Here is an 18,385-nt window from a genome sequence, read left to right as displayed (position 1 = left end):
GGTCTCAACCCGGCAGCTTCTGCTGCAGGGCCTGGCGTGGCAGGAAGTGATGCCGCGCCAGGCTGAGTGCTGTGGCCCGTGTGCGCAGTGAGTGTGTGCGGGGAACAGAGCAGAGCTGCACAGCTCAGTCTGCAGGGTGAAGCATGCACACGTGGGATCATGTATGTGGGCATGTGCATGCATGTGGGCTTCTGGGGACATGCGTGTGGTTGAGTATGTGCACAGAGTACAGGGACATCAAACCTTTGGGGACAGAGGCCTGGCCACCAGGGTCCAGGTGTGGGAAACCCTGGGGACCTTGTCCTGGTGCATGTTTCTCCACACCCACAAGGTGGAAATCCCACCTCCCCTCTGAGCCTGTCCCCATAACTGCACAGTGGCTGCTCCAGGAGACGGAGCCAGGTGACAGCAAGGGCCTCTACTTCTGAGCTCCTCTCTGCACAGACAGAACCGAGGCCTGGAGAGGGAGTCCCAGGGAGCACCGCGGGAGGACCCCGCATCCTCCAGCAGGTGGCCGGCCTGCCCTTCTGCCGTCCAGTGCAGAGTGCCTCTGCTCTCTCCCAGGAAAGCCGGGGTCACCAGGCACAGGACCATGGCGAGGAGGAGAGGGGGCTGGGTGGAGCCCAGGGAAGCTGCTGGGCGCCCGCCTGCTCCAGCACGAGCTCAGTGCCGGGGAGACTCGAGCGCGGTGGAAATGACAGAGGGACCGCGTGCCTACTGTGAAAACTGCACGGCGCAGCCAGACAGCAGCGGGAATAACATGTCATTTTCCAGAGCCTTGCCAGGCGACGCGGAAATCCAGGTTCCAGCCCTCTCGGCCGAGGAGCTGGGCTGCTCCCCTCTGACAGCCCCAGGACCCAAGCTGGGTCCTCCAGCCATCCCCTTACCCCTCACTCTCTAGTGAGCACCTACTATGCGCAGTCACACGGGCAGCCACCTGGGGCCAGTGGGAATTTTAACCCCACTTTACGGATGAGGACAGGGAAGTTCAGAGAGGTGAAGCTGACGGCCCAGAGCCACACAGCAAACACTCCCATCCTAATAATTCACACTCAGGCAACAGATGTGAATGAGAGTCCACTGAATCCTTCCAGGTGCGCCAGAGGTTGGTTCTGGGTGGGGACGCAGAGCTGGGGAGTGGGAACACTTGCCCAGAGGCCCACGGCCAGCTCGGCTCCTGGAGTGACGGTAGCCCCAGGACAAAGCAGATTGGTTTTCAATTTGCGAAGCACACGGCAGTGCTGCCCGTACCAGCTATTTTCTCTCCAGGGCTTCATGTTTCCCCCACACAAAGACGGCTTGTGCCTCCCCAGCCGGGCCCGGCGGGGCTGGTGTCTGCCGACCCAGATGCCACCAGGGGACACCCATCTGTTGGGGAGCCACAGACCCTCTAAGAAGCCAAACTAACAGGCTTCCTCCTTCAAAGTCTATCCCAGCAGGAGCCTGAGGCCCCGCCCAGCACCCTCCCCAGTCCCAGGACCCCCAGCCCCAGGGCAGCTCCTGGCAGCTCCCCGGGAGAGGGGGGTGCAGTATCTCACACGTGTCCACGTGTTTACGGTGCACACGTGTGCAGGGCACAGTGCCCAGTGGGACGGAGCGCCTGGGGTCCCCATCTGCCCCGGGACAGCCCCAGATGGTGCCACATGTCAAACGGCCCCCCCCGCACCCCACCAGGGTCTTAGGCTCATATTTCCAGGCCCTTCTTCCAAAGCTGCACAGAGGCAGGGTCCGCGAAGTCTCCGCACTGCTCTCTGGGAGGCGGGATCCAGCTCCGCTCACTGCAGGGCACACAAGGGCAGGAGAAGGCGGCCACTCTGTGCCAGGAGCTGTTGGGCCCTGGGAGGGATGCCCTCCCCACAGCGTCGCCAACTCCAGCTGCCCTGACCATTCAGCATCACCTGCCAGCATGCCTGTCCCAAAGTCCCCCAGGGCCCCCAACTAGCCACCCTGTAGGGCGACCCTGTGTACAGAGCAGAGCTGGATACCCCCTGGGTGAACGAGTGCCTCGAGGTCTCCCCAGGGTCCTGGTTCCCTGCACCCAGGACAGGAGCCGGAGTGTGGGAGGCCAGCACTCAGCTGCCCAGCCAGAGGGAGCCAGCCTGCTGCTCCTGGGGCCACAGGCGTCTCTCAGGTCAGGGTCCTCCCAGCCGGCCTAGCTTCCAGCCGTGGGCTCCTGTCTCCTCAGCGGGCCACTTGCAGAATTCCGCCACGTTACATGCAGCCCTGGCCACGTGCTTTCCACATCGAAACGTGTCTGCTTTGTCCCGGGGCTGCCTCCTGTCCCGGAGCTGACTGTGGCCCTGCAGGCTGCCACCTGAGGCCCTGGCCCTGCCGCGTGGCCTCTGATTCACCTCACATGACCACCCCTTTGGGACCCCTACCTCCTGACACGAGAGGTCACCGGAGCCCACCAGCCAAGCAGGAGCCCAGCCTGCGCACGAGGCCCCCTCCTGCCCTGGGCCTCCCAGTGATCTCCACGGCACCCCGTGGGGCTGTCGGGGCTTCCCAGGTACCACACGTGAGGGGACACTGAGGCAGGGAAGGACACCTTGCTGTCACCCCCAGACAAGCGGGGATGGCCTGATAGCCTGTCCACAGTTGGGCTTGGAGGTCCCCCGGGATGTCTCAAGTCTGACCGTCCCTCCTGGGGTCACCGAGTGTGAACTCAGGTCACCCCCACTTCCCAAGCATCCACTGAACAGCTGCAGAGGGTGTTCTTCCAGAACCAGGCCCCGGGGACCCCAGTTGGGACAGAACGCTGGGTGGCTGTGGCCTCCTGGGTGGCTGTGGCCTCCGGAGCTGCCACAACCTCCCCAAGCCCTGGGCTCTGGCGCCCTCTGGTGCCACAGGGCGGCACTGCGCACAGAGCTGTGGGGAGCTGCTCCCAGTCTGGGGTGGGGGACCTGAACTTGGACCCTGGAGCTGCTCCAGCCAGAGCCTGACCCCCCACCCATGCCCCCACCCCCTTGCCCCACCGGCCTGGATGCCACTCAGCTGAACTCTGGCGGTGCCAATAGAGGGACCTTCTCTTAGCAGGACCCCTTCAAGACCCGGATTCCTGGGACTCACCAGGAATGCCTCCCTGGACGGAGAACGCACTGCCTGGCCGCGTCCACCTGGGCAGGTGAGATGGCTCAGGAGTGTTTCCAGCCTGCCTGACCTTCCTCTGCCCCAGATCAGGACACCGCCTGCACTGTCCCATGTGCCCAGACCCATGCTGCAGCTCCTTGGGGCCATCCTTCCACTGGTTGGTGACACCAGAAAGACCATCGTTCAGAGCCTCTTGTCTCTAGGCCTTTGCCCAGGCTGTTCCCTCTACTTGCACACTGTTCGCATACCCTGGTTTCATCCACCTTCAGGGCCAAGCTTTGAAGGACGGCCCTTCCCCACGGCTCTCCTGGCACAGTCCCTCCAGCTGCCTCATCTCGAGTTGCTAGGACCCGGGCTCCCCAGGGGCTGGCAGAGGTCTCCGGGTCCACTGTGCCTGTGCTCACAGGCACCCAGCGCTGGACAGATGCCTGGCTCAGCCAGCTGGACCAGGGTCCGAGAGACAGAGTGCACACTGAGCTCTCAAGGACGGCCAGTGCCACCGTGGTGGGCGGCACTCTGCAAGGCCACCCTCGACCCATGGCCTCCCCATCCTGAGCTCAGCTGCCTGTGTCCCTGTCCCCCAGCCTGCAGCAGGCGAGGCAGCCCCAGGCGCTGGGAGAATCAGAGCTGCAGACTTTGCTGCGGTGCCACCCCTGCAAGAGCCCGTGATCGAGTCTCTGTGACGTCCCCTGACCCTTGCCAGCGCTGCTGGGGACCCTGGCTCTCAGCCCTGCCCCATGGGGACAGCTCGTTGAAGCCCATCCTGCCTGAGCCATGGGGTCCTCCGCAGGCTGCCCAGGGACTCGCGGGTAGAGGCGGCGGGTGTGAGGGCATGACCCCAGGACCTCGGAATGTGACCAGTTTAAGAGGACATCCTGACGGTGGCTCTAAAGCAACAAGGCTGGGGTCCCTATAAAAAGGAGGAAGGACAGGGACAGACATGTGCATGTGCAGAGGAGAGGCCCCGGGAAGAGCCAGAAGAAGAGGCATGTGACACCCCTGGGGTAGCGGTGACGTCCCCACAGTCAAGGAGCCAGGCCAGAGCTGGGTGGGCGGGACGGCCCCTTCCCCGGAGCCTGCAGAGGCGCAGGCCCTGCGGACCCCTGACCTTGGACTCCGGCCTCCTAAACTGCCAGGCAGCTGCTTCTGTTGTCTAGGGCCCTGGCTTGGGGAACCCTGATTCTGACCCTCTGCCCACTCGGGTCTCTGCCCTTTCTGACGACGCTCTGCAACTCCAGCAAGCCTGGGCCCAGTCTGCCACCCGAGGGGACGTGGCTCCCTCCGCACAGGACTCAGGCGAGGCACAGCAGCACAGGATCTGCTGTCAGAGTGGCCCTCGCGCCGCGCCCCACGCTGACCCAGGCCTGGCCTGGACTGCTCTGCTCGGTCGGCCAGCACCCTGGCTGCCGTCGCCTTGGCAGGCCTCCATCCCCTCCTCCCTCCGCCCGCCCTCCCGAGTCCATGGTCCTGGCCTCACCTTGCCTGTGGCCCCATGGGACACATACTTGGCTCCCTCCCGCTGGGCAATCTCCACTTGCTTGCGGGCTATGCAGGGTCTGGCCAGTGACGTGCCCAGGAGGTAGCGGTCCTCATACAGCGCACTGGACTGCACGGCAGGCCAGATGAACTCCTCCACGAACTCTCTGCTGACGTCCTCAATGAACACCTGTGGGACAGGGGCCCGTGAGAGGGACCTTGGCAAGGATGGGGCCCAATCTGAGCACAGACGGGCCACATACTGGTGGCCGATATCTGTGACACGCTGTACCCCACTCTTCCCCTCCTCACCCACTGCAGCTGTAGCAGACATCACCAGTGGATCCCAGCAAACTCCCTCCTTCGCCCATGGCAGACATTGCTAGTCAATCCAACACACCATCTGGTGAAAACTGGACGTGGCTCCTAAATTCTCCCCAAGATGGAACTTAGTGCCACTTAAGATCGAGAGCAGTAGACAACGAAGGGGTGGCTCTGTTCCATGGGACATTTGGCAATATCTTGAGATATTTCTGGTTGTCACAGTTGCCAGGTTGGGGATGTCACTGAACATTCTACAATGCCGAGTGCGGCCAGGCACATGTGAACAGTGCCCGGCTGAGAAAGGAATGCTTCTCAAGATGCACACCGGGGGTCCCAGGACCCCTCAGGGTGACTGTGGGGACATGCTTCCTATGATGACAGTAACCTGTCATCTGCTTTTTTACTGTGGTGACATTCACATGGACAGCGCAAGAGCAATGGTAGGTGAACCCTAATGCCACTCACACGGAAACAGACCAAAGTGCAAACGGGGAAGAATGGAGAGGGACCCAGGGCAAAGGATGCAGCGGAGACTGCCCAGGGGCCACTCTGCCTAGGCAGGTGGGACAGAGGGGGAGGGGCTGGTCTCTTCCCCGCCATCCCTGCTGTAACCCTTGCCCACTCCTCCAGGTGGGGGTGAAGGGGAGGGTCCTCCTCCTGGAAAGCAACTCATACACTGTGCTGGGTAAACGTGAATGGGGGCCATGCTGGCCCTGTCCACCATATTCGCCAGCACCAATAAGGGGCCTGCCACCCACACCACTAGATGCAAGATCAATGCTGAACTCAACCGGAGTTGAACGGGTGGAAGGCTGAGCAGGTTGACAGAGAAACGAGAGATGGGCCGGCGGACGAATAACAGATGGATGAACGAACAGATGCACGATGGGTGGACAGATGGATGGGAGAAGGGACAAATGGATGGATGGACAAATGGATGGATGAATAGTAGGTGAATGGGTGGGTAGGTGGTGGGTGGATGGAGGGGTGAATGGACGGAAGGTTGAGCAGGTTGACAGAGAGACGAGAGGTGGTAGGCAGGTGGGCGAATGATGGATGGATGAACGAACAGATGCACAATGGGTGGGTGGATGGGTGGATGGATGGGTGGGAGGAGGGACAAATGGATGGATGGATAGGGAATGGATGGATGGGTAGATGGTGGATGGATGGATGATAGATGGATGAACAGATGGACAGATGGACAGATGGATGATGGATGAATGAACAGATGGGTGAATGGATGGATGGACAGACAGATGGACAGATGGATGGATGGGTAAATGGGTAGATGGAGAGATGTATGTATGTAGGAGTGGATGGACAGAGAAACAAAGGAGGGACGCGCAGACAGATGGACAGGAGAGGGATAGGCAGGAGGTCAGTGGGAGGGAGAGCGCTGGGGAGGCAGGAAGACAGCGGCATTCACAGCCTCACTCCTGGAATCCAGAGGACACCCTGGAGGGGACGCCGGGGACAGGGTCCTGGGGCAGGTGTGCCCTTGCTGCCCTGCACATTACTGCCCGCCCCCCCCCCCCCCCCCCCCCGTACCTTCTTGGCCCCGAGCTTCAGCGCCTTCTTCCTGGCCTCCTCAAAGTCTTCCTTCTGGCCGATGTTGGCCTGAGGAGCAGAGGGCGAGAGGCCCAGTGAGTCCGGGAGAGGAGGTGGGAGAGGAGACTGGCTTCTGGCTGAGCTGACAAGCGCCGTCCACACCAAGCCCGGGGTCCCACTGACGGCCAAGGCCATGCAGGGAGGAGTGGGCAGAGTGGCTGGGTGCCGCAGTGGCTCCTGCTTGGAGCTAGACAGCTGGTGTGTCAGGAAGTCAGTCCCCAGGTCCAACGGCTGGCTGAGCTGCCCTGGGCACACGATGCCCTCCAGCCATTGCTCCCTGGGCAGCGCCAAGGCTCACCTCCCCACACCAGGAGGCAGAGGCCTGCTCAGGGGGTCCCAGCCCTGTCCCTGCAGCCTGGCCTGGATTCCTGCTGTCCACTGCCCCGCTAGACTCTGGCTGGCCTTGGGCCTGCTGCCCAGATCCCGCCTGAACCCTCCCTCGCTCTCTGCATTCTGCTCGCCAGACCGGAATCTCCCCAGAGCCCAGCTGCAGGTGCTTGCCTGAGGTCACTCAGCTCTCAAATCTGCCCTGCAGGACCCAGGGGTCCGGGGCCAGTGTTGCCTCTGCAAGAGGAATGTGCCTGGGGCTCTTTGCATCCACTCAACACTGTGGCTGTCACTCCTGGCTGGCAGCAAGCACGGCGCTCCCCCTGCCTGGCCTCCCCGCTCCCACCTGAGTAATGGGACGGGGCAGTTAGATCTGGCTCATCGGCTGTGCACACGCCACGCTCGGCTGCCCAGGGCACCACCCTCACTCTGGAAAGAGCACCTTCTCTCCTAGGGGCCCTTTCCACAGGGATGGAGGGGAACGAATCACATTTCCTACTACTGTGACCCTAGCCTAGTCCCCTAGACACAGCCATGGTGAAAAGGGTGTGGTGGACAATGACTGGACCAACGAGAAGACCCCCGGGGCCGCTGTTGGTCTCTGGGCAGGCCCTGCTTTTTCTGAAAGCTAGACTATGATGGTGCCTGCTGGAAGTCTGGCTGCCCCATGGAGAGGCCAAGAATGAAGCCAGGTAAAGTGGCCGCAGATCTGGGCGGCCACCTGGATCCAGCCTTACTTGAAGCCACCATCCCCTGGACTTCTCAGTTATGTGAACCAAGTACTGCTTTGGTGTTTCTGCTTTCTTTCTATTTTTCTTCAGCTCTTTTAAGTTAGATTTCTAGAATTCTCAGCCAAGAGCCCTGAAAAGCCCAGCCATGTGGAGAGCCAAGCTCTTCAAAAGTGGAGCTGGTTTGAGCAGGATGCTGGGTGCAGCCCCTGGCTGGGGAGTGGCTTCACAAACACCTCTTCCTACCACCTGTTTGCACCCACGGAGCAGGGACGTGGGCCCTCCCGCTCAGGATTCTACAACGTGCCGATTATTGGGGGCTGGTGGCAACCACAGGGAAGGGAGGACCAAGTCCCATGTCCAAGCCCAGGGCCCCTCTCCTAGCAGGCTGCCCATGGACAGCTGTTTTCCCAGTTCTGAGCCAGGCAGGTGTAGCAAGGGGAAGGCAGGCTCGGACCAGCATGGAGGAGCAGACAGGTGCGGGTGGGCTGGGGGCCGGGGACACACGGGCAGAAAGACAGACATGCAGGGCTCCTCCTCACCAGGTAGGCGATGACATCGTAGCCTTGCTCCTTCAGCCACACGAGGATGCAGGAGGTGTCCAGGCCACCACTGTAGGCCAGGACCACGGAGCCTTTGCCCGACATCTTGTCTAGAGGGAGTGGAGGAGGACCCTGAGTGCCTGGAGCCAGTGCCTGCGAGCAGCTCCCTCCTGGCCCCACCCCGGCCTTGGGCAGCCTCATCCCCTGGACAGGCTGCCACCGGGGTAGGAACAGAATGCTCCCCTTCCTGCCTCCTCCCCGCCCCAGGGACCCTGACCCTGCACCCCTCTGCACACGCCAGCCGGGGCCTGGGAACGCTGATGCAGGCAGGTCGTGGGGCTGACGGGGGAGGCGTCTCTCCCGGCCAATCCCTGGCCGCTGCGAGGCCCCTGAGGCTGAGCCTCTGGAAGAAAGCCGGCTGGAGGATGCACGGCCAGGGGAGGTGCGAGCAGGGCCGGCAGGTGCCCAGGCACAGCTGCCACAGCAAGGAGGGCCCTGTGGAGGTCCTGGACCCCCATGGTGACCCTGGAAGTAGGTGCTGTCCTCCCTACTGGAGAGGCAGACAGCAGGCCTCAGAGCGGTCGGGGTCAAGATCACAGAAGTAAGAGTTCGAGGTCACAGAGCAAGCGTCTGGCTGCAGAACCCGGGCTGTGCCTGGTGCAGTGTGGCCCCCACCTGTGGACAGGTGCTGGGCAGGTGCACTCACCGGGCCTTCTCCTTCATACCTCGGAATTTTAGGCATTTAGTGGTTTTCAAATGCAACTTCCTCTAAGGGGGCCCCCCACCCGGGGGCCCTGAGCCACCACCATAAGCTCAACTCTGCACATGCCCAGGAGGGAGGGCTAGAGACCCACACCCAGGGTACACATGGAGAAACAGGCCTGGAGGGGGAAGGAGATGGGCAGAGGCAGGACACCTCCGTAACCAGGGATCCTCCCAGGGACGCTCCTCAGCTGCACAGAAGGCACCGTGGTCATCGTGTCCTTGCCTTCCCAGCTGTTGTTTCCTTGGCCAGAGACCCTCCCTGAGCCCCTCACCTGTCCCAGCACCCGTCATGAGGCCCTGAAGGCAGATGCAGTTGTTTTACCCATGTAGTTGAAGAGAAAACCGAGGGTCTGAGAGGCAGCTCAACTGCCCAGGTGGCTAGGCAGGCAGGCAGCAAGGCCAGACGCAGACCCAGGCCCAGCGTCCTGCATTTGTAGGGGCACTTGTCTGGGTCTAAGCATCTGCACTGGAGTTCCACCAAGGGCAGAGCCAGCTGGGGTCCTTAGGAGACACTCCTGAAAAGGTCATGGACATCCTCCTGCAGACATGCAGGGCCCAGGAGGCTCCCCGCATGCGCTGCCGTCTGGGCCAGTCTCAGTCTCGTGCCTGGAAGTGTGGAGAGGAAGTGGCTCTCCCAGGTCACCCAGCCTGTGCTGCAGGCGGACACATACCCTGAGTAGGGGGCCATACATCCCCGACAGCCAGCCCCAGGTCTCGCAGGCCACTGTGCCTGGGCTCAGAAGGGGAAAGTCCTCACGGAACAGTGCAGCAGGGCAGGGTGGTGGCTCTGCTCTCAGGCCAACTCTCACTTCCACTAGGCGTCCGCCACCCACCAGCTGGGTCAGACTGCCCCGACCTGAGCAACTCAGCAGGCCATGACCTCGGAGCCAGCAGCCAGTGCCCATGGCAACCAAGCCAGGCACCAGGCCATGCAAGATGGAGGGACGGAGGGAGAGGGAGGCAGGAAGGACCGAGGGCGGAAGTACCTGGGACTGGAGGTAGGGATTCCTGGTGTCCAAAATCTGTTTTCAAAGACTGAATCACCCTGCAGAAGCAAAAAGTGATGAGCTTCCCAGGTGACATGAAGCCCTGGACCTGCCACAGCGGCCTGAGCGGGAGATGTGGGCGGCCCAGAGTCTCAGAGCCACTGGCCAGCGGCAGCCTCCTGCCCCCTTCCCCAGGAGCCTCTCAGGGACGTGCTTCTCCCTCTGCCCTGAGTTCGAACTCCGGGCCAGTGGTGCGGGAGGGCGCATGCTAACATCCCACAGCCTATTTTAAAAGCAGTTCTTTAATTAGCACACAATAAGCTGCAGATGTTTAAAGTGTCCACTTCCTCAAGTGCACACACTCGTGAACTGCCCAAGCCTCGCCTGGCTAGTAAGTGCGGAACCAGGACCTAGATGCACACCAGCCCTCTCTGGGAGGGAAACATCAGGGCCAGGTGTGGTCGGAAGCCGGGTGCTGACATCTGGGGTGGCTGGGGTGGGCTAGAGCCAGGGAGATTCACCCCTCTCTCGGAGACACCTCTGCTTCTGCCCCCGCCCAAAGGCACCCGGAGCCAAGCCAGGACCTGGGAGCAGGGAAGGGCAGCCCCAGGAGACAGACCACCCCACTGCTTGCCCCGCTCTGCCCCACTGGATCCATGGTGCTTCTCCCATCGGAGCAGCTGAATTCCCATTGCCCCCCTCCCACCGTGAGCTCCAGGAGAGCGAGACCACCTCTCAGGTGCACGTGGCAGGTACTGAGAACCTGACCAACAGGGCTGCTCTCTGCAGTTCAGCCTCCCTGCAAACACAGGGCTGGGATCCCCTGCAGCGGGGAATTTCTACAGAGACCAGGGGCCCTTATACTGGCCGTGTGGGCGTGAGCCTCAGCTCGGAGAGCCACGTGACGGAATGCACGCATCTGGGAGCGTGTTCCTGACCACGCACGTGAGTGGGTACGGTGAGCACCCAGGATTGTGTACCTAGGAAAGAACGTGTGTGCATGCACGCCTCGGTGAACCTGGAGGTGGGTCCTGGGAGTGCGCGTATGTGCATGTGTGTTTGGGTTTGTGCAAGGATGTGTTTATTTGTGCACACACACGTACATGCGTGCTGTGTTCGGGCCTGCGTGTGTGCTCACAGAGACCAGCTGGCCAGACGGGCTGGGAAAGCCATGTAGTAGGACACCTGGTAACACACCCTCCTCCCTCAGCCACCACAGGCCCGGGTTGTGTAAGGAGGCCGCAGCCTGAGGCAAAGGAAAAGACGCTGAGGCCCGAGTCTGGGTGGGGAAGCTGGGGAGGACAGGAACAGCAGCTGGCGCCCAGAGAGCACAGGGGCTCCGCAGGCAGAGCGCTGGCTCCGGCCTCCAAACCTGGGTCCCTGAAACCCTCTCAGCATGGCTGCTCATCTGCAAAACGGGGCTGGGAATGGCCCGACCCGCATGGGGGAGGGGTGAGGATTCACAGAGATGCTGGGGAATCACCGTGCTCACCAAACACTCCGTGCCACCGCCATAGCTGACCTTGGGCCAGTCCCCCACTCCCTAGGCCTCAGTTTCCCCATCTGCACAACAATCTGAAGCCCCTTGATTCAGGCAGCCCAGGACACTGGCTTCCTTCCCAGGGAGGCAGGTTGCAGATCCTGTCTGAAGTCAGGCTTCCCCACCCAGGAAGGGCTCAGGGCAGGTTTTTCCAGATCGCAGGCACGTGCCCACTGCCTCCCAGCTCCAAGGCCAGTGCAGACAGCCTTTGCCAGAAGATGCCTGGGAAGTGGGGAAGGTGACCTCGTGTCAAGCTGCCTGCCAGCCTGGCCTTAGTTGGCAAGGCAGAGGGCATTCTCTGTGGCCCCAGACAGAGCCACCTGGCCAGGGCCCAGGGAACACGTGCCAGGCCAGCCAAGCACTTCCTCAGCACAGCGGAAAACTCATGGGGCTCTAAAATGTCAGAGCAGGAGTGACAAGAGCCGAGGCTGCGTTCAGCTACACGCACGTCATTTCCCGGCCTCAGGAGCAATGTACCCGGTCACGGGCTGGTGACCTCAAGCCCAGGCCGACTGCAGACTGTTTGCTTTCTACTGCCTCTGCCCAACGCCGCTCCCTGTCCCCTAGGAGACCCCAGGTCCACTTCCACACACAAAGACTCCAAGGACTCACGGGCCCCACCTGTTCTTTCTCTGTATGCCCTGCACTCTGCGGCTCAGCACTGCTGTGCGCCTCCCTAACACTACGGCTCTTTTACAATTTTATTTTAAAAAACCTTGACTCCACCTGGGCCGGCAGATCGTCTCCCACTTGGGGCTTTTTCGTCCTAGGACTTGGGCTCCTGCGGGCTGCCTGGATTTGCCGCGTCTGATGGAGCTGGGCTGCGATTCTGCACACTGGCAGGAGGAGGCGCAGGCCCTCCCACCGTATCCAGCTTGACTTTCACTTGACAGACTTGGGTTATTTTGGGAAAGTTTTGGGTGAAAATCCCCCAAGATAGCAGCTAGGGGACTAAATAGGTACACTGGAGCCTCGTAGGAGACGTCCAAACCCTCTCCTGGGAACACCTGGAGGAAAGAGTTCATTTATTCTAACAGACAAGTGCCTAAGGCCTACTCCAGGTCCAGGGAGCGGCCTGCCCTGCAGGAGTGGGGAGCCAGGGCCTGGAAGATCCACTCTGCTCCAGCAGAAATCAGAGCCCAGACCCTGAATTCCAGCGAGGTGCCTCTTTCTACATGGGTGCCCACAGGCAAGTTGCTCACTTCAGGGGCTGTGCATTCAGTGCCAATGAAGGCATCTGGCCATCCTGGCCAGCCTCCCAGGACCCCGGGTGAAGAAGAGATGGGTCACGGGAAAGTGCTGGCTCAGCAGGTGGGTCTGGACCTGGCTCCACCCCAAGTCTCCTGGGGCACCTGATTTCACAAGCCCAGGACAGACATGCAGATGGTGGGGCATGTGAGTACTGGGGCGGGGGGGGGGGGGGGGGTCTTTCCTGCTCCCCCCACCCCCCCGCCTGGTCCTGTACAGGAGCTCAGGGGCAGGATTCACTTCCACTGAGCAGGAAAGGAATTACTTTTCAGCGGGGTGTACAGGTGGCTCCTCCAGGGGCTGGCCAGATCCCACCCCAGGCTCCTCTGCCCTAGATGGAATGTGGAGGGAGACTGAAGGGGGAGGGGGTTTGGAAGGAAGAGGATGCCATTTGCTACCCAGAGCCAAAGTTCCCATCCCCTGGGATCATTTCTGCCCCTACCGTCTTCCACCCTCGTCACACCCACCCCAGGACAGGGACAGGTCTCCTTCCCTGTCCTGCGTCTGCATTCCCAGACACAGTGAGCACGGGACCCAGGTACAGTCCTCGGCAGTGTCCAGAGTCTTTCGACAGCCTCCTGCCATCTCCGAATGTGTCCCGAGTCCCACACACAGAAGCAAGCGCTGCAGCTGGGGGATGACCCAGCCTGACTCCCCTCTCCAGTCACTGGCCTGGTGTGGGAGCTGAGAGGGAGGGATCAAAGTCCAGGACTCTCTTGGTCTATCCCTGGGGAAAGGACAGGTTTGTTCCTGCCCTGACACCTACAGCCAGGTCCAGCTGCTTGGGAGCAAACGGCTCCATTTCACAGAGGGGAACACTGAGGGCTGTCACCGGCTCTCCTCAGAATGAGCCCTGGCAAAAGGAAGAGGATTTTCCTCCATTTCACAATGACCCTGCTTCCCTGGAGGGTGCAGCCGCCCAGGGGCCAAAGGCAACAACCCCGAGGGCGGACATTTCCTGCGGAGAGGCCCCTCCCACAGAGCCCAGCCCAGGGCCAGCAGGAAACTTGTTGGGAGGATCCCCCCAAGGAGAGCCTGCAGGGAAAGGAACCCAACCACACCCACGTCAGGTAGTCAGGGTCCCGGTGTCTCCATCTTCCCAGGGTAAACTGAGTCTCAGGGGGAAAGTCTGCGACCAAGACCCAGAGGACGAGGGTGCGGCCCTGGCTGGCACTGCGGTTTCACTCCAAGAAAAACAGGTGGGGACAGATGGTGAGTCGGGGCTGGATAGGGAGCCCCACACCCCTGAACTCCCAAGGTCTCCATTTGGGGGCTTCACTGCACAGAGAAAGCCAAACCGAGAGGGGAAAATCCAGAAAGGACCTCAGCTCGCACAGGGGACAAACAACCTGACCTACTTCCCAGACCCCGAGACTTGGTCCCCAACCGGTGCCCCAGGCCCGAGGAACCGGGAGCTGGGCGCCTGTGTGTGAGCAACAGAAACCCGGGTGTGGGCTCCTTCGCTCGAGCCTGGCCCGAGCCCCGGGTGCGTGCGTTCCGGGGGCCGCGCGCTCGGGTTGGGATCGGGGAGGGGGCGACCCAGAGCAGAGTGGGAAGCGGGAGGGGCCGGGGTTACTCACCGGGACCCGAGCGGCGGTGGCAGGCGGCGGAGCAGGGCCGGGAGAAGCGCGCATCCCGGGTTATAAGCACAGGGCCGGGGGCAGGGCTGGGGACCTGGGACACGTGGGGGCAAGCGCGCGACAGGCCCCGCCCCGGGCCGGGCCCCCGCCGGGAGCCTCTCAGAATTTGAAGCCACTAGCAGGTGGGCGGGTCCCGGCCGTTTCCTCCCGTCTTGCCCCGCCCCCTTCCTCGGCGCCCCCTCCCCCGGCCAGTCCCCGCCCGGGCCCGGCGCCAGCACAGCCTCCCGGGGGCGCACGGGCGTGGGCGCGCGCCGCGCGGGTCTCCGGCCCTGGCCTGCGAACTGGTGGGGCCTACGAAGGCGGCGGTGGCTGGAACCTGCGTAACAGGCAGGGTGATCGCGGCCGTCTTGCTAGAGACTTGCCGCCTGGCATTTGGGACGTGTTCAAAGCGCTTGGAGGCGAGAGCGGGAATAAATGTTGCCCAAGCCAGAGCGTCTTGCTCGCCTTTCCCCGTGCCGCCGGGCCTCAGGCGCCTTCTGCAGCCCTGAAATCCCCTCCCTTCCCCCGCACGAGCCCTGAGCCCGACCCAGGTGCGGAGGAGAGAAGAGGGTGGCGCTGGCCCTGGAGGCTTGGGTTGCATCCCTCAGCTCACGGATGACAGATCCTGGCTGTTTCCCCAGAACCTGGCACCTGACCAAATTCCTCAGGGCACCCAGTAAACGGTGAATAAAAGTCTGGCCGACCACTGACCCATTGGGCAGTGCGGAAGGTTGAGGTTCACAGAGGTGAAGCCTCCGCCTTGTAAAATGAAACCTGCAGTTGTGAGGGGCGTCTGGTCTGCAGCCCCGGCAGCAGGCACTGCAACCACACGGCAGTTCAACAGCAGGTCCCAGGGGCCTGGCCAAGGCCATTGCTCCACAGCTGGGACCGGCCCCAGGAGGAGAAGGTTCCATCCTCATCGCTCTCTGACCCTGGAGCAGGAGGGAGCCCTACACCTCACTCAGCTGCTGCCACTGTTGGTCCCTCCAGTCAGTGCCTGTCCCCTCCCCTCACACTGCTGCCTAGTTACTCCAGCCCTGGTCATGGACAGTAACCGAGAGTCCTAGAAGGGGAAGGTCTGTGACCAATTCACAAACAAGACCACAGCTTTGGGACCCTCATGAACGCCCTAGCCTTCAGGGACCCTAAGTCAGGTTGTGGCCCATAAGGACCAGGAGGCTGACTTGAGAACCCTCCTGCCAGGAAAGCCGTGTGACAGCTGCCCTGGGCCCATCGCTGGCCCAGCTCTGAACCTCATCAAGCTCTGGGCCTTGCACAGCCACAGGAAGCAAGTGAGGGACACGCAGAACACAGCCTCAGCTGCAGTCCTGTGGCGTCGGGGCAGCCTTTCCCCACTGACCTGCTTCCTCCTCCTCACAGCCTGAGAGGGGAGGGCAAGACTCCGTCTTCAACACTGCCCCACACGAGGTAGCTGCTGCTGTCATCCCATTATGCAGACAGGAACCCGTAGCACAGAGAGAGGCTATGTCTTTCCCAAGGCCACACAGCAAGTCAGCGGCATAGCAGAACTAGAATCCAGTCACTGCAGCTCTGAGCCAAACCCTCTGCTTTAGCTCAGGTTTGAGCTGAACTGCTGGAGGCCCCAATTCTATGGATTCGGACTGCAGGGACCTTTACTCCCTGGTGCAGAAGTTCCTTCCTGATGCACAGGCACTGGTGACATGAGGGGCAGTGGGATCACTACGTCCTGAGAATAGAGGAGCCCACACCGCCCACCAGAGGCCTTACACACAGAGCCAAGCACCAGAGTGGACAGTTTCCCAGAGGCAGAGGTCTAGTGCAGGTAGACTGGCCAACTCCTGGATGAGCACCCCACCCTCAGCCAGGTGGACACGTAACCCCGCCCCAGTTCTCATTCTGCAGAGCAGTTTCCTGGGTCTGGGGTGGGGCATGGTCAAAGGGGATTCCCCAGCTGGGCCGGGGCCACCATAACCTTTGACCTTCATCTTGTCCCCTTCCCACACCTAGGTCAGGTCTCTTCAAGGTTGCACCTTCTAGTCAAGTGATCTTGGGTGACATCTCTAAAATAGTAGGACCCAGGCCTGAGCAGGTGGAGAAACTGAGGTACTGGGACCTGAAATATTCCTACCTTCTAAATATTTCCAGGCTGCCCCTTTTCCCTCCAGCTCCATCTCCTCCACTTGTCTACCATCGTCTCTTATTCAGGCCATTACAAGGTCTTACTCAAATCTCCGGCTTATTCCCCTGCTTACCTCAAGTCCCTCCAATCTTTCCTCCACCCAGTACCTAGAGAGTACTTAAAAACTCAAGTAAAGAACAGGTTATATATAAATATAACCTTAAAACTCTTTGATGGTTCATTTTTTCCCTTATCAATTTCTAATTTTTCTGGCATTGATTGAAGACTTTACCCATTGAATTACGTGGATACCTTTGTTGAAAATTAATGGGGTCTGTTTTGTACTCCCTGATTCTGTTCCATTGATTGACTTATCTATCTATATGTCAATACCATGCCATCTTGCTTACTGTAGTATTGCCGTAAGCTTTGAAGTATATCTCCTCCAATTTTGACCTATTGTAAATCTGTTTTGGCCATTCTGTGTCCTTTGCACTTCTGTACAAATAGTAGAAGCAGCTTGTCAGTTTATATAAAAAGCCTGTGGAGACTTTGATTGCAGTGAATCTGTATATTGACTTGGGAGAAAGTAGGCATATTAACAACATTGAGTTTCCAACCCATGAACATGTCATATCTGTATTTATTTATGACTTATTAAATTTCTGCAGAATTAAAATATCCGAACACTTTATTAAAAATGCGAATTGTTATATGCATGCACAATTGTGTTGCTCACGAAAGTCCAATCTGTAGGAGGCCACATCTTGACTTCTGGCCTTTATTTGTGGTGAGTTCAGTTTAGTTTAGTTTTTAGTGAGTTTAGTTTTAGAGGTAATTCTCTAATGCAGTGATGAAATATATACATTTGAGGGTAGAACCCTGACCCTTGATGTGAAATCCCAGGACCATCTTTTAAACCTGTAAACTAGAAGAACCCATCGGATTCCTTCAGTTGATGAGGTTCCAAATAGATCAGGGTGGAGTGAACATCCTTCAGGTGGGAAACTTCATGTCCCTCTCCTGGGAAAGGCCTGGGGTCTCTGACATTGGCATGAACAACGCCACCTCTCACGTCAGAGGAGACAAGGTTTTGTGGCTGCAGGTATGTTGGGACTCATGACACGTTAACTAACTCAGGCTGACTCCTTACTCCCTGGCGAGTGAGCAAGATCAAGGCCTCAAAGGCGTCTGATTGTCCTGTGCATGGAGGGCTGGGAGCGGGCAGTCAGTCGGCCCTACCTATCCTGGTCTGACCTTGTTGGGGAGTGTCCCCTTCCCTTGGCGCTGGTCGAGAAGAGCAAGGGGGCTTAAGACCCCGACACAGGTATGGTTGCTCCAGTGTCCAACTCTGAAATGGATATTTTGTTGGACAACCTGCCAGGTGGAGGCCTATTCTCAGGCAAAGGCCCAAGTCTTCCATCCAAAGAAGATAAAGGCCTGGCATGTTGGGGCATCTTTGATGGGTAGTATAAAAGATCTTAGTTTAAAAGGAGATTCTAAGAGACCCTTCTTAGCTCAGTTTCCTGAACAATGATTTATGGTTTTCAGTGTACAGGTCTTATCTGCCTTTCATCTAATTTCCTTCTGAGTATTTTAATTTTTTGATGATATTGCAAATTATATTTTAATTTTCTAGTTGTTTCTTGCTAGCATATACTATTGATTTTTGTATATTGGTTTTGAATTTTGCACCCTTGCTAAATTCACCAATCACTTATAGTAGATTTTTAAAAATACCTTAGAATTTTCTATGTAGACAATAATGTAGTTTTACTTTTTCCTTTATTATCTTTGTGCCTTTTTTCTTGCCTTATTGCAACAGTGAGGACCCCCACCCCCGAACATTGTTGAATAGAATGAGTGAGAGTAGCTATCCTTGCCCTATTCATGATCTTAGGGACAAGTAGTCTTTAACCACTGAGTATGTTGTTAGTTATGGTTCTCTCATAGATTTTTTTAATTCCCAACTTGTTGAAAATTTTTATAATAAGTAGTACTGAATTTTGTCACCTTTTCTATATTTAT

General features: G+C 59.3%; 1 protein-coding gene across 2 annotated transcripts in view; it reads right to left on the bottom strand.

Annotated features, from left to right (window-relative positions):
- ASS1 (argininosuccinate synthase 1) overlaps window positions 1-14,300 on the bottom strand; it is a 46,086-nt gene extending 31,786 nt beyond the window's left edge. Inside the window, exons 1-5 of one of the 2 annotated variants that reach the window (XM_079111771.1) lie at window positions 14,218-14,300; window positions 9,850-9,908; window positions 8,099-8,208; window positions 6,442-6,510; window positions 4,568-4,756 (exon numbers count right to left, since the gene is read on the bottom strand). In XM_079111771.1, the coding sequence (XP_078967897.1) occupies window positions 4,568-4,756; window positions 6,442-6,510; window positions 8,099-8,203 (363 nt within the window). In that variant the 5' untranslated portion in view covers window positions 8,204-8,208; window positions 9,850-9,908; window positions 14,218-14,300. Of the gene's footprint in view, window positions 1-4,567; window positions 4,757-6,441; window positions 6,511-8,098; window positions 8,209-9,185; window positions 9,347-9,849; window positions 9,909-14,217 lie in introns of those variants that run through there. The other variant, XM_079111770.1, reaches the window with a different exon arrangement.
- Window positions 14,301-18,385: the final 4,085 nt, after the last annotated feature.

The sequence above is a fragment of the Sciurus vulgaris genome (genome assembly GCF_902686455.1).
Source record: "Sciurus vulgaris genome assembly, chromosome: 15".
Classification (NCBI taxonomy): domain Eukaryota; kingdom Metazoa; phylum Chordata; class Mammalia; order Rodentia; family Sciuridae; genus Sciurus; species Sciurus vulgaris.
Note: the sequence above shows the minus strand (reverse complement) of the source record. Positions and strands in the feature narration are given on the sequence as shown.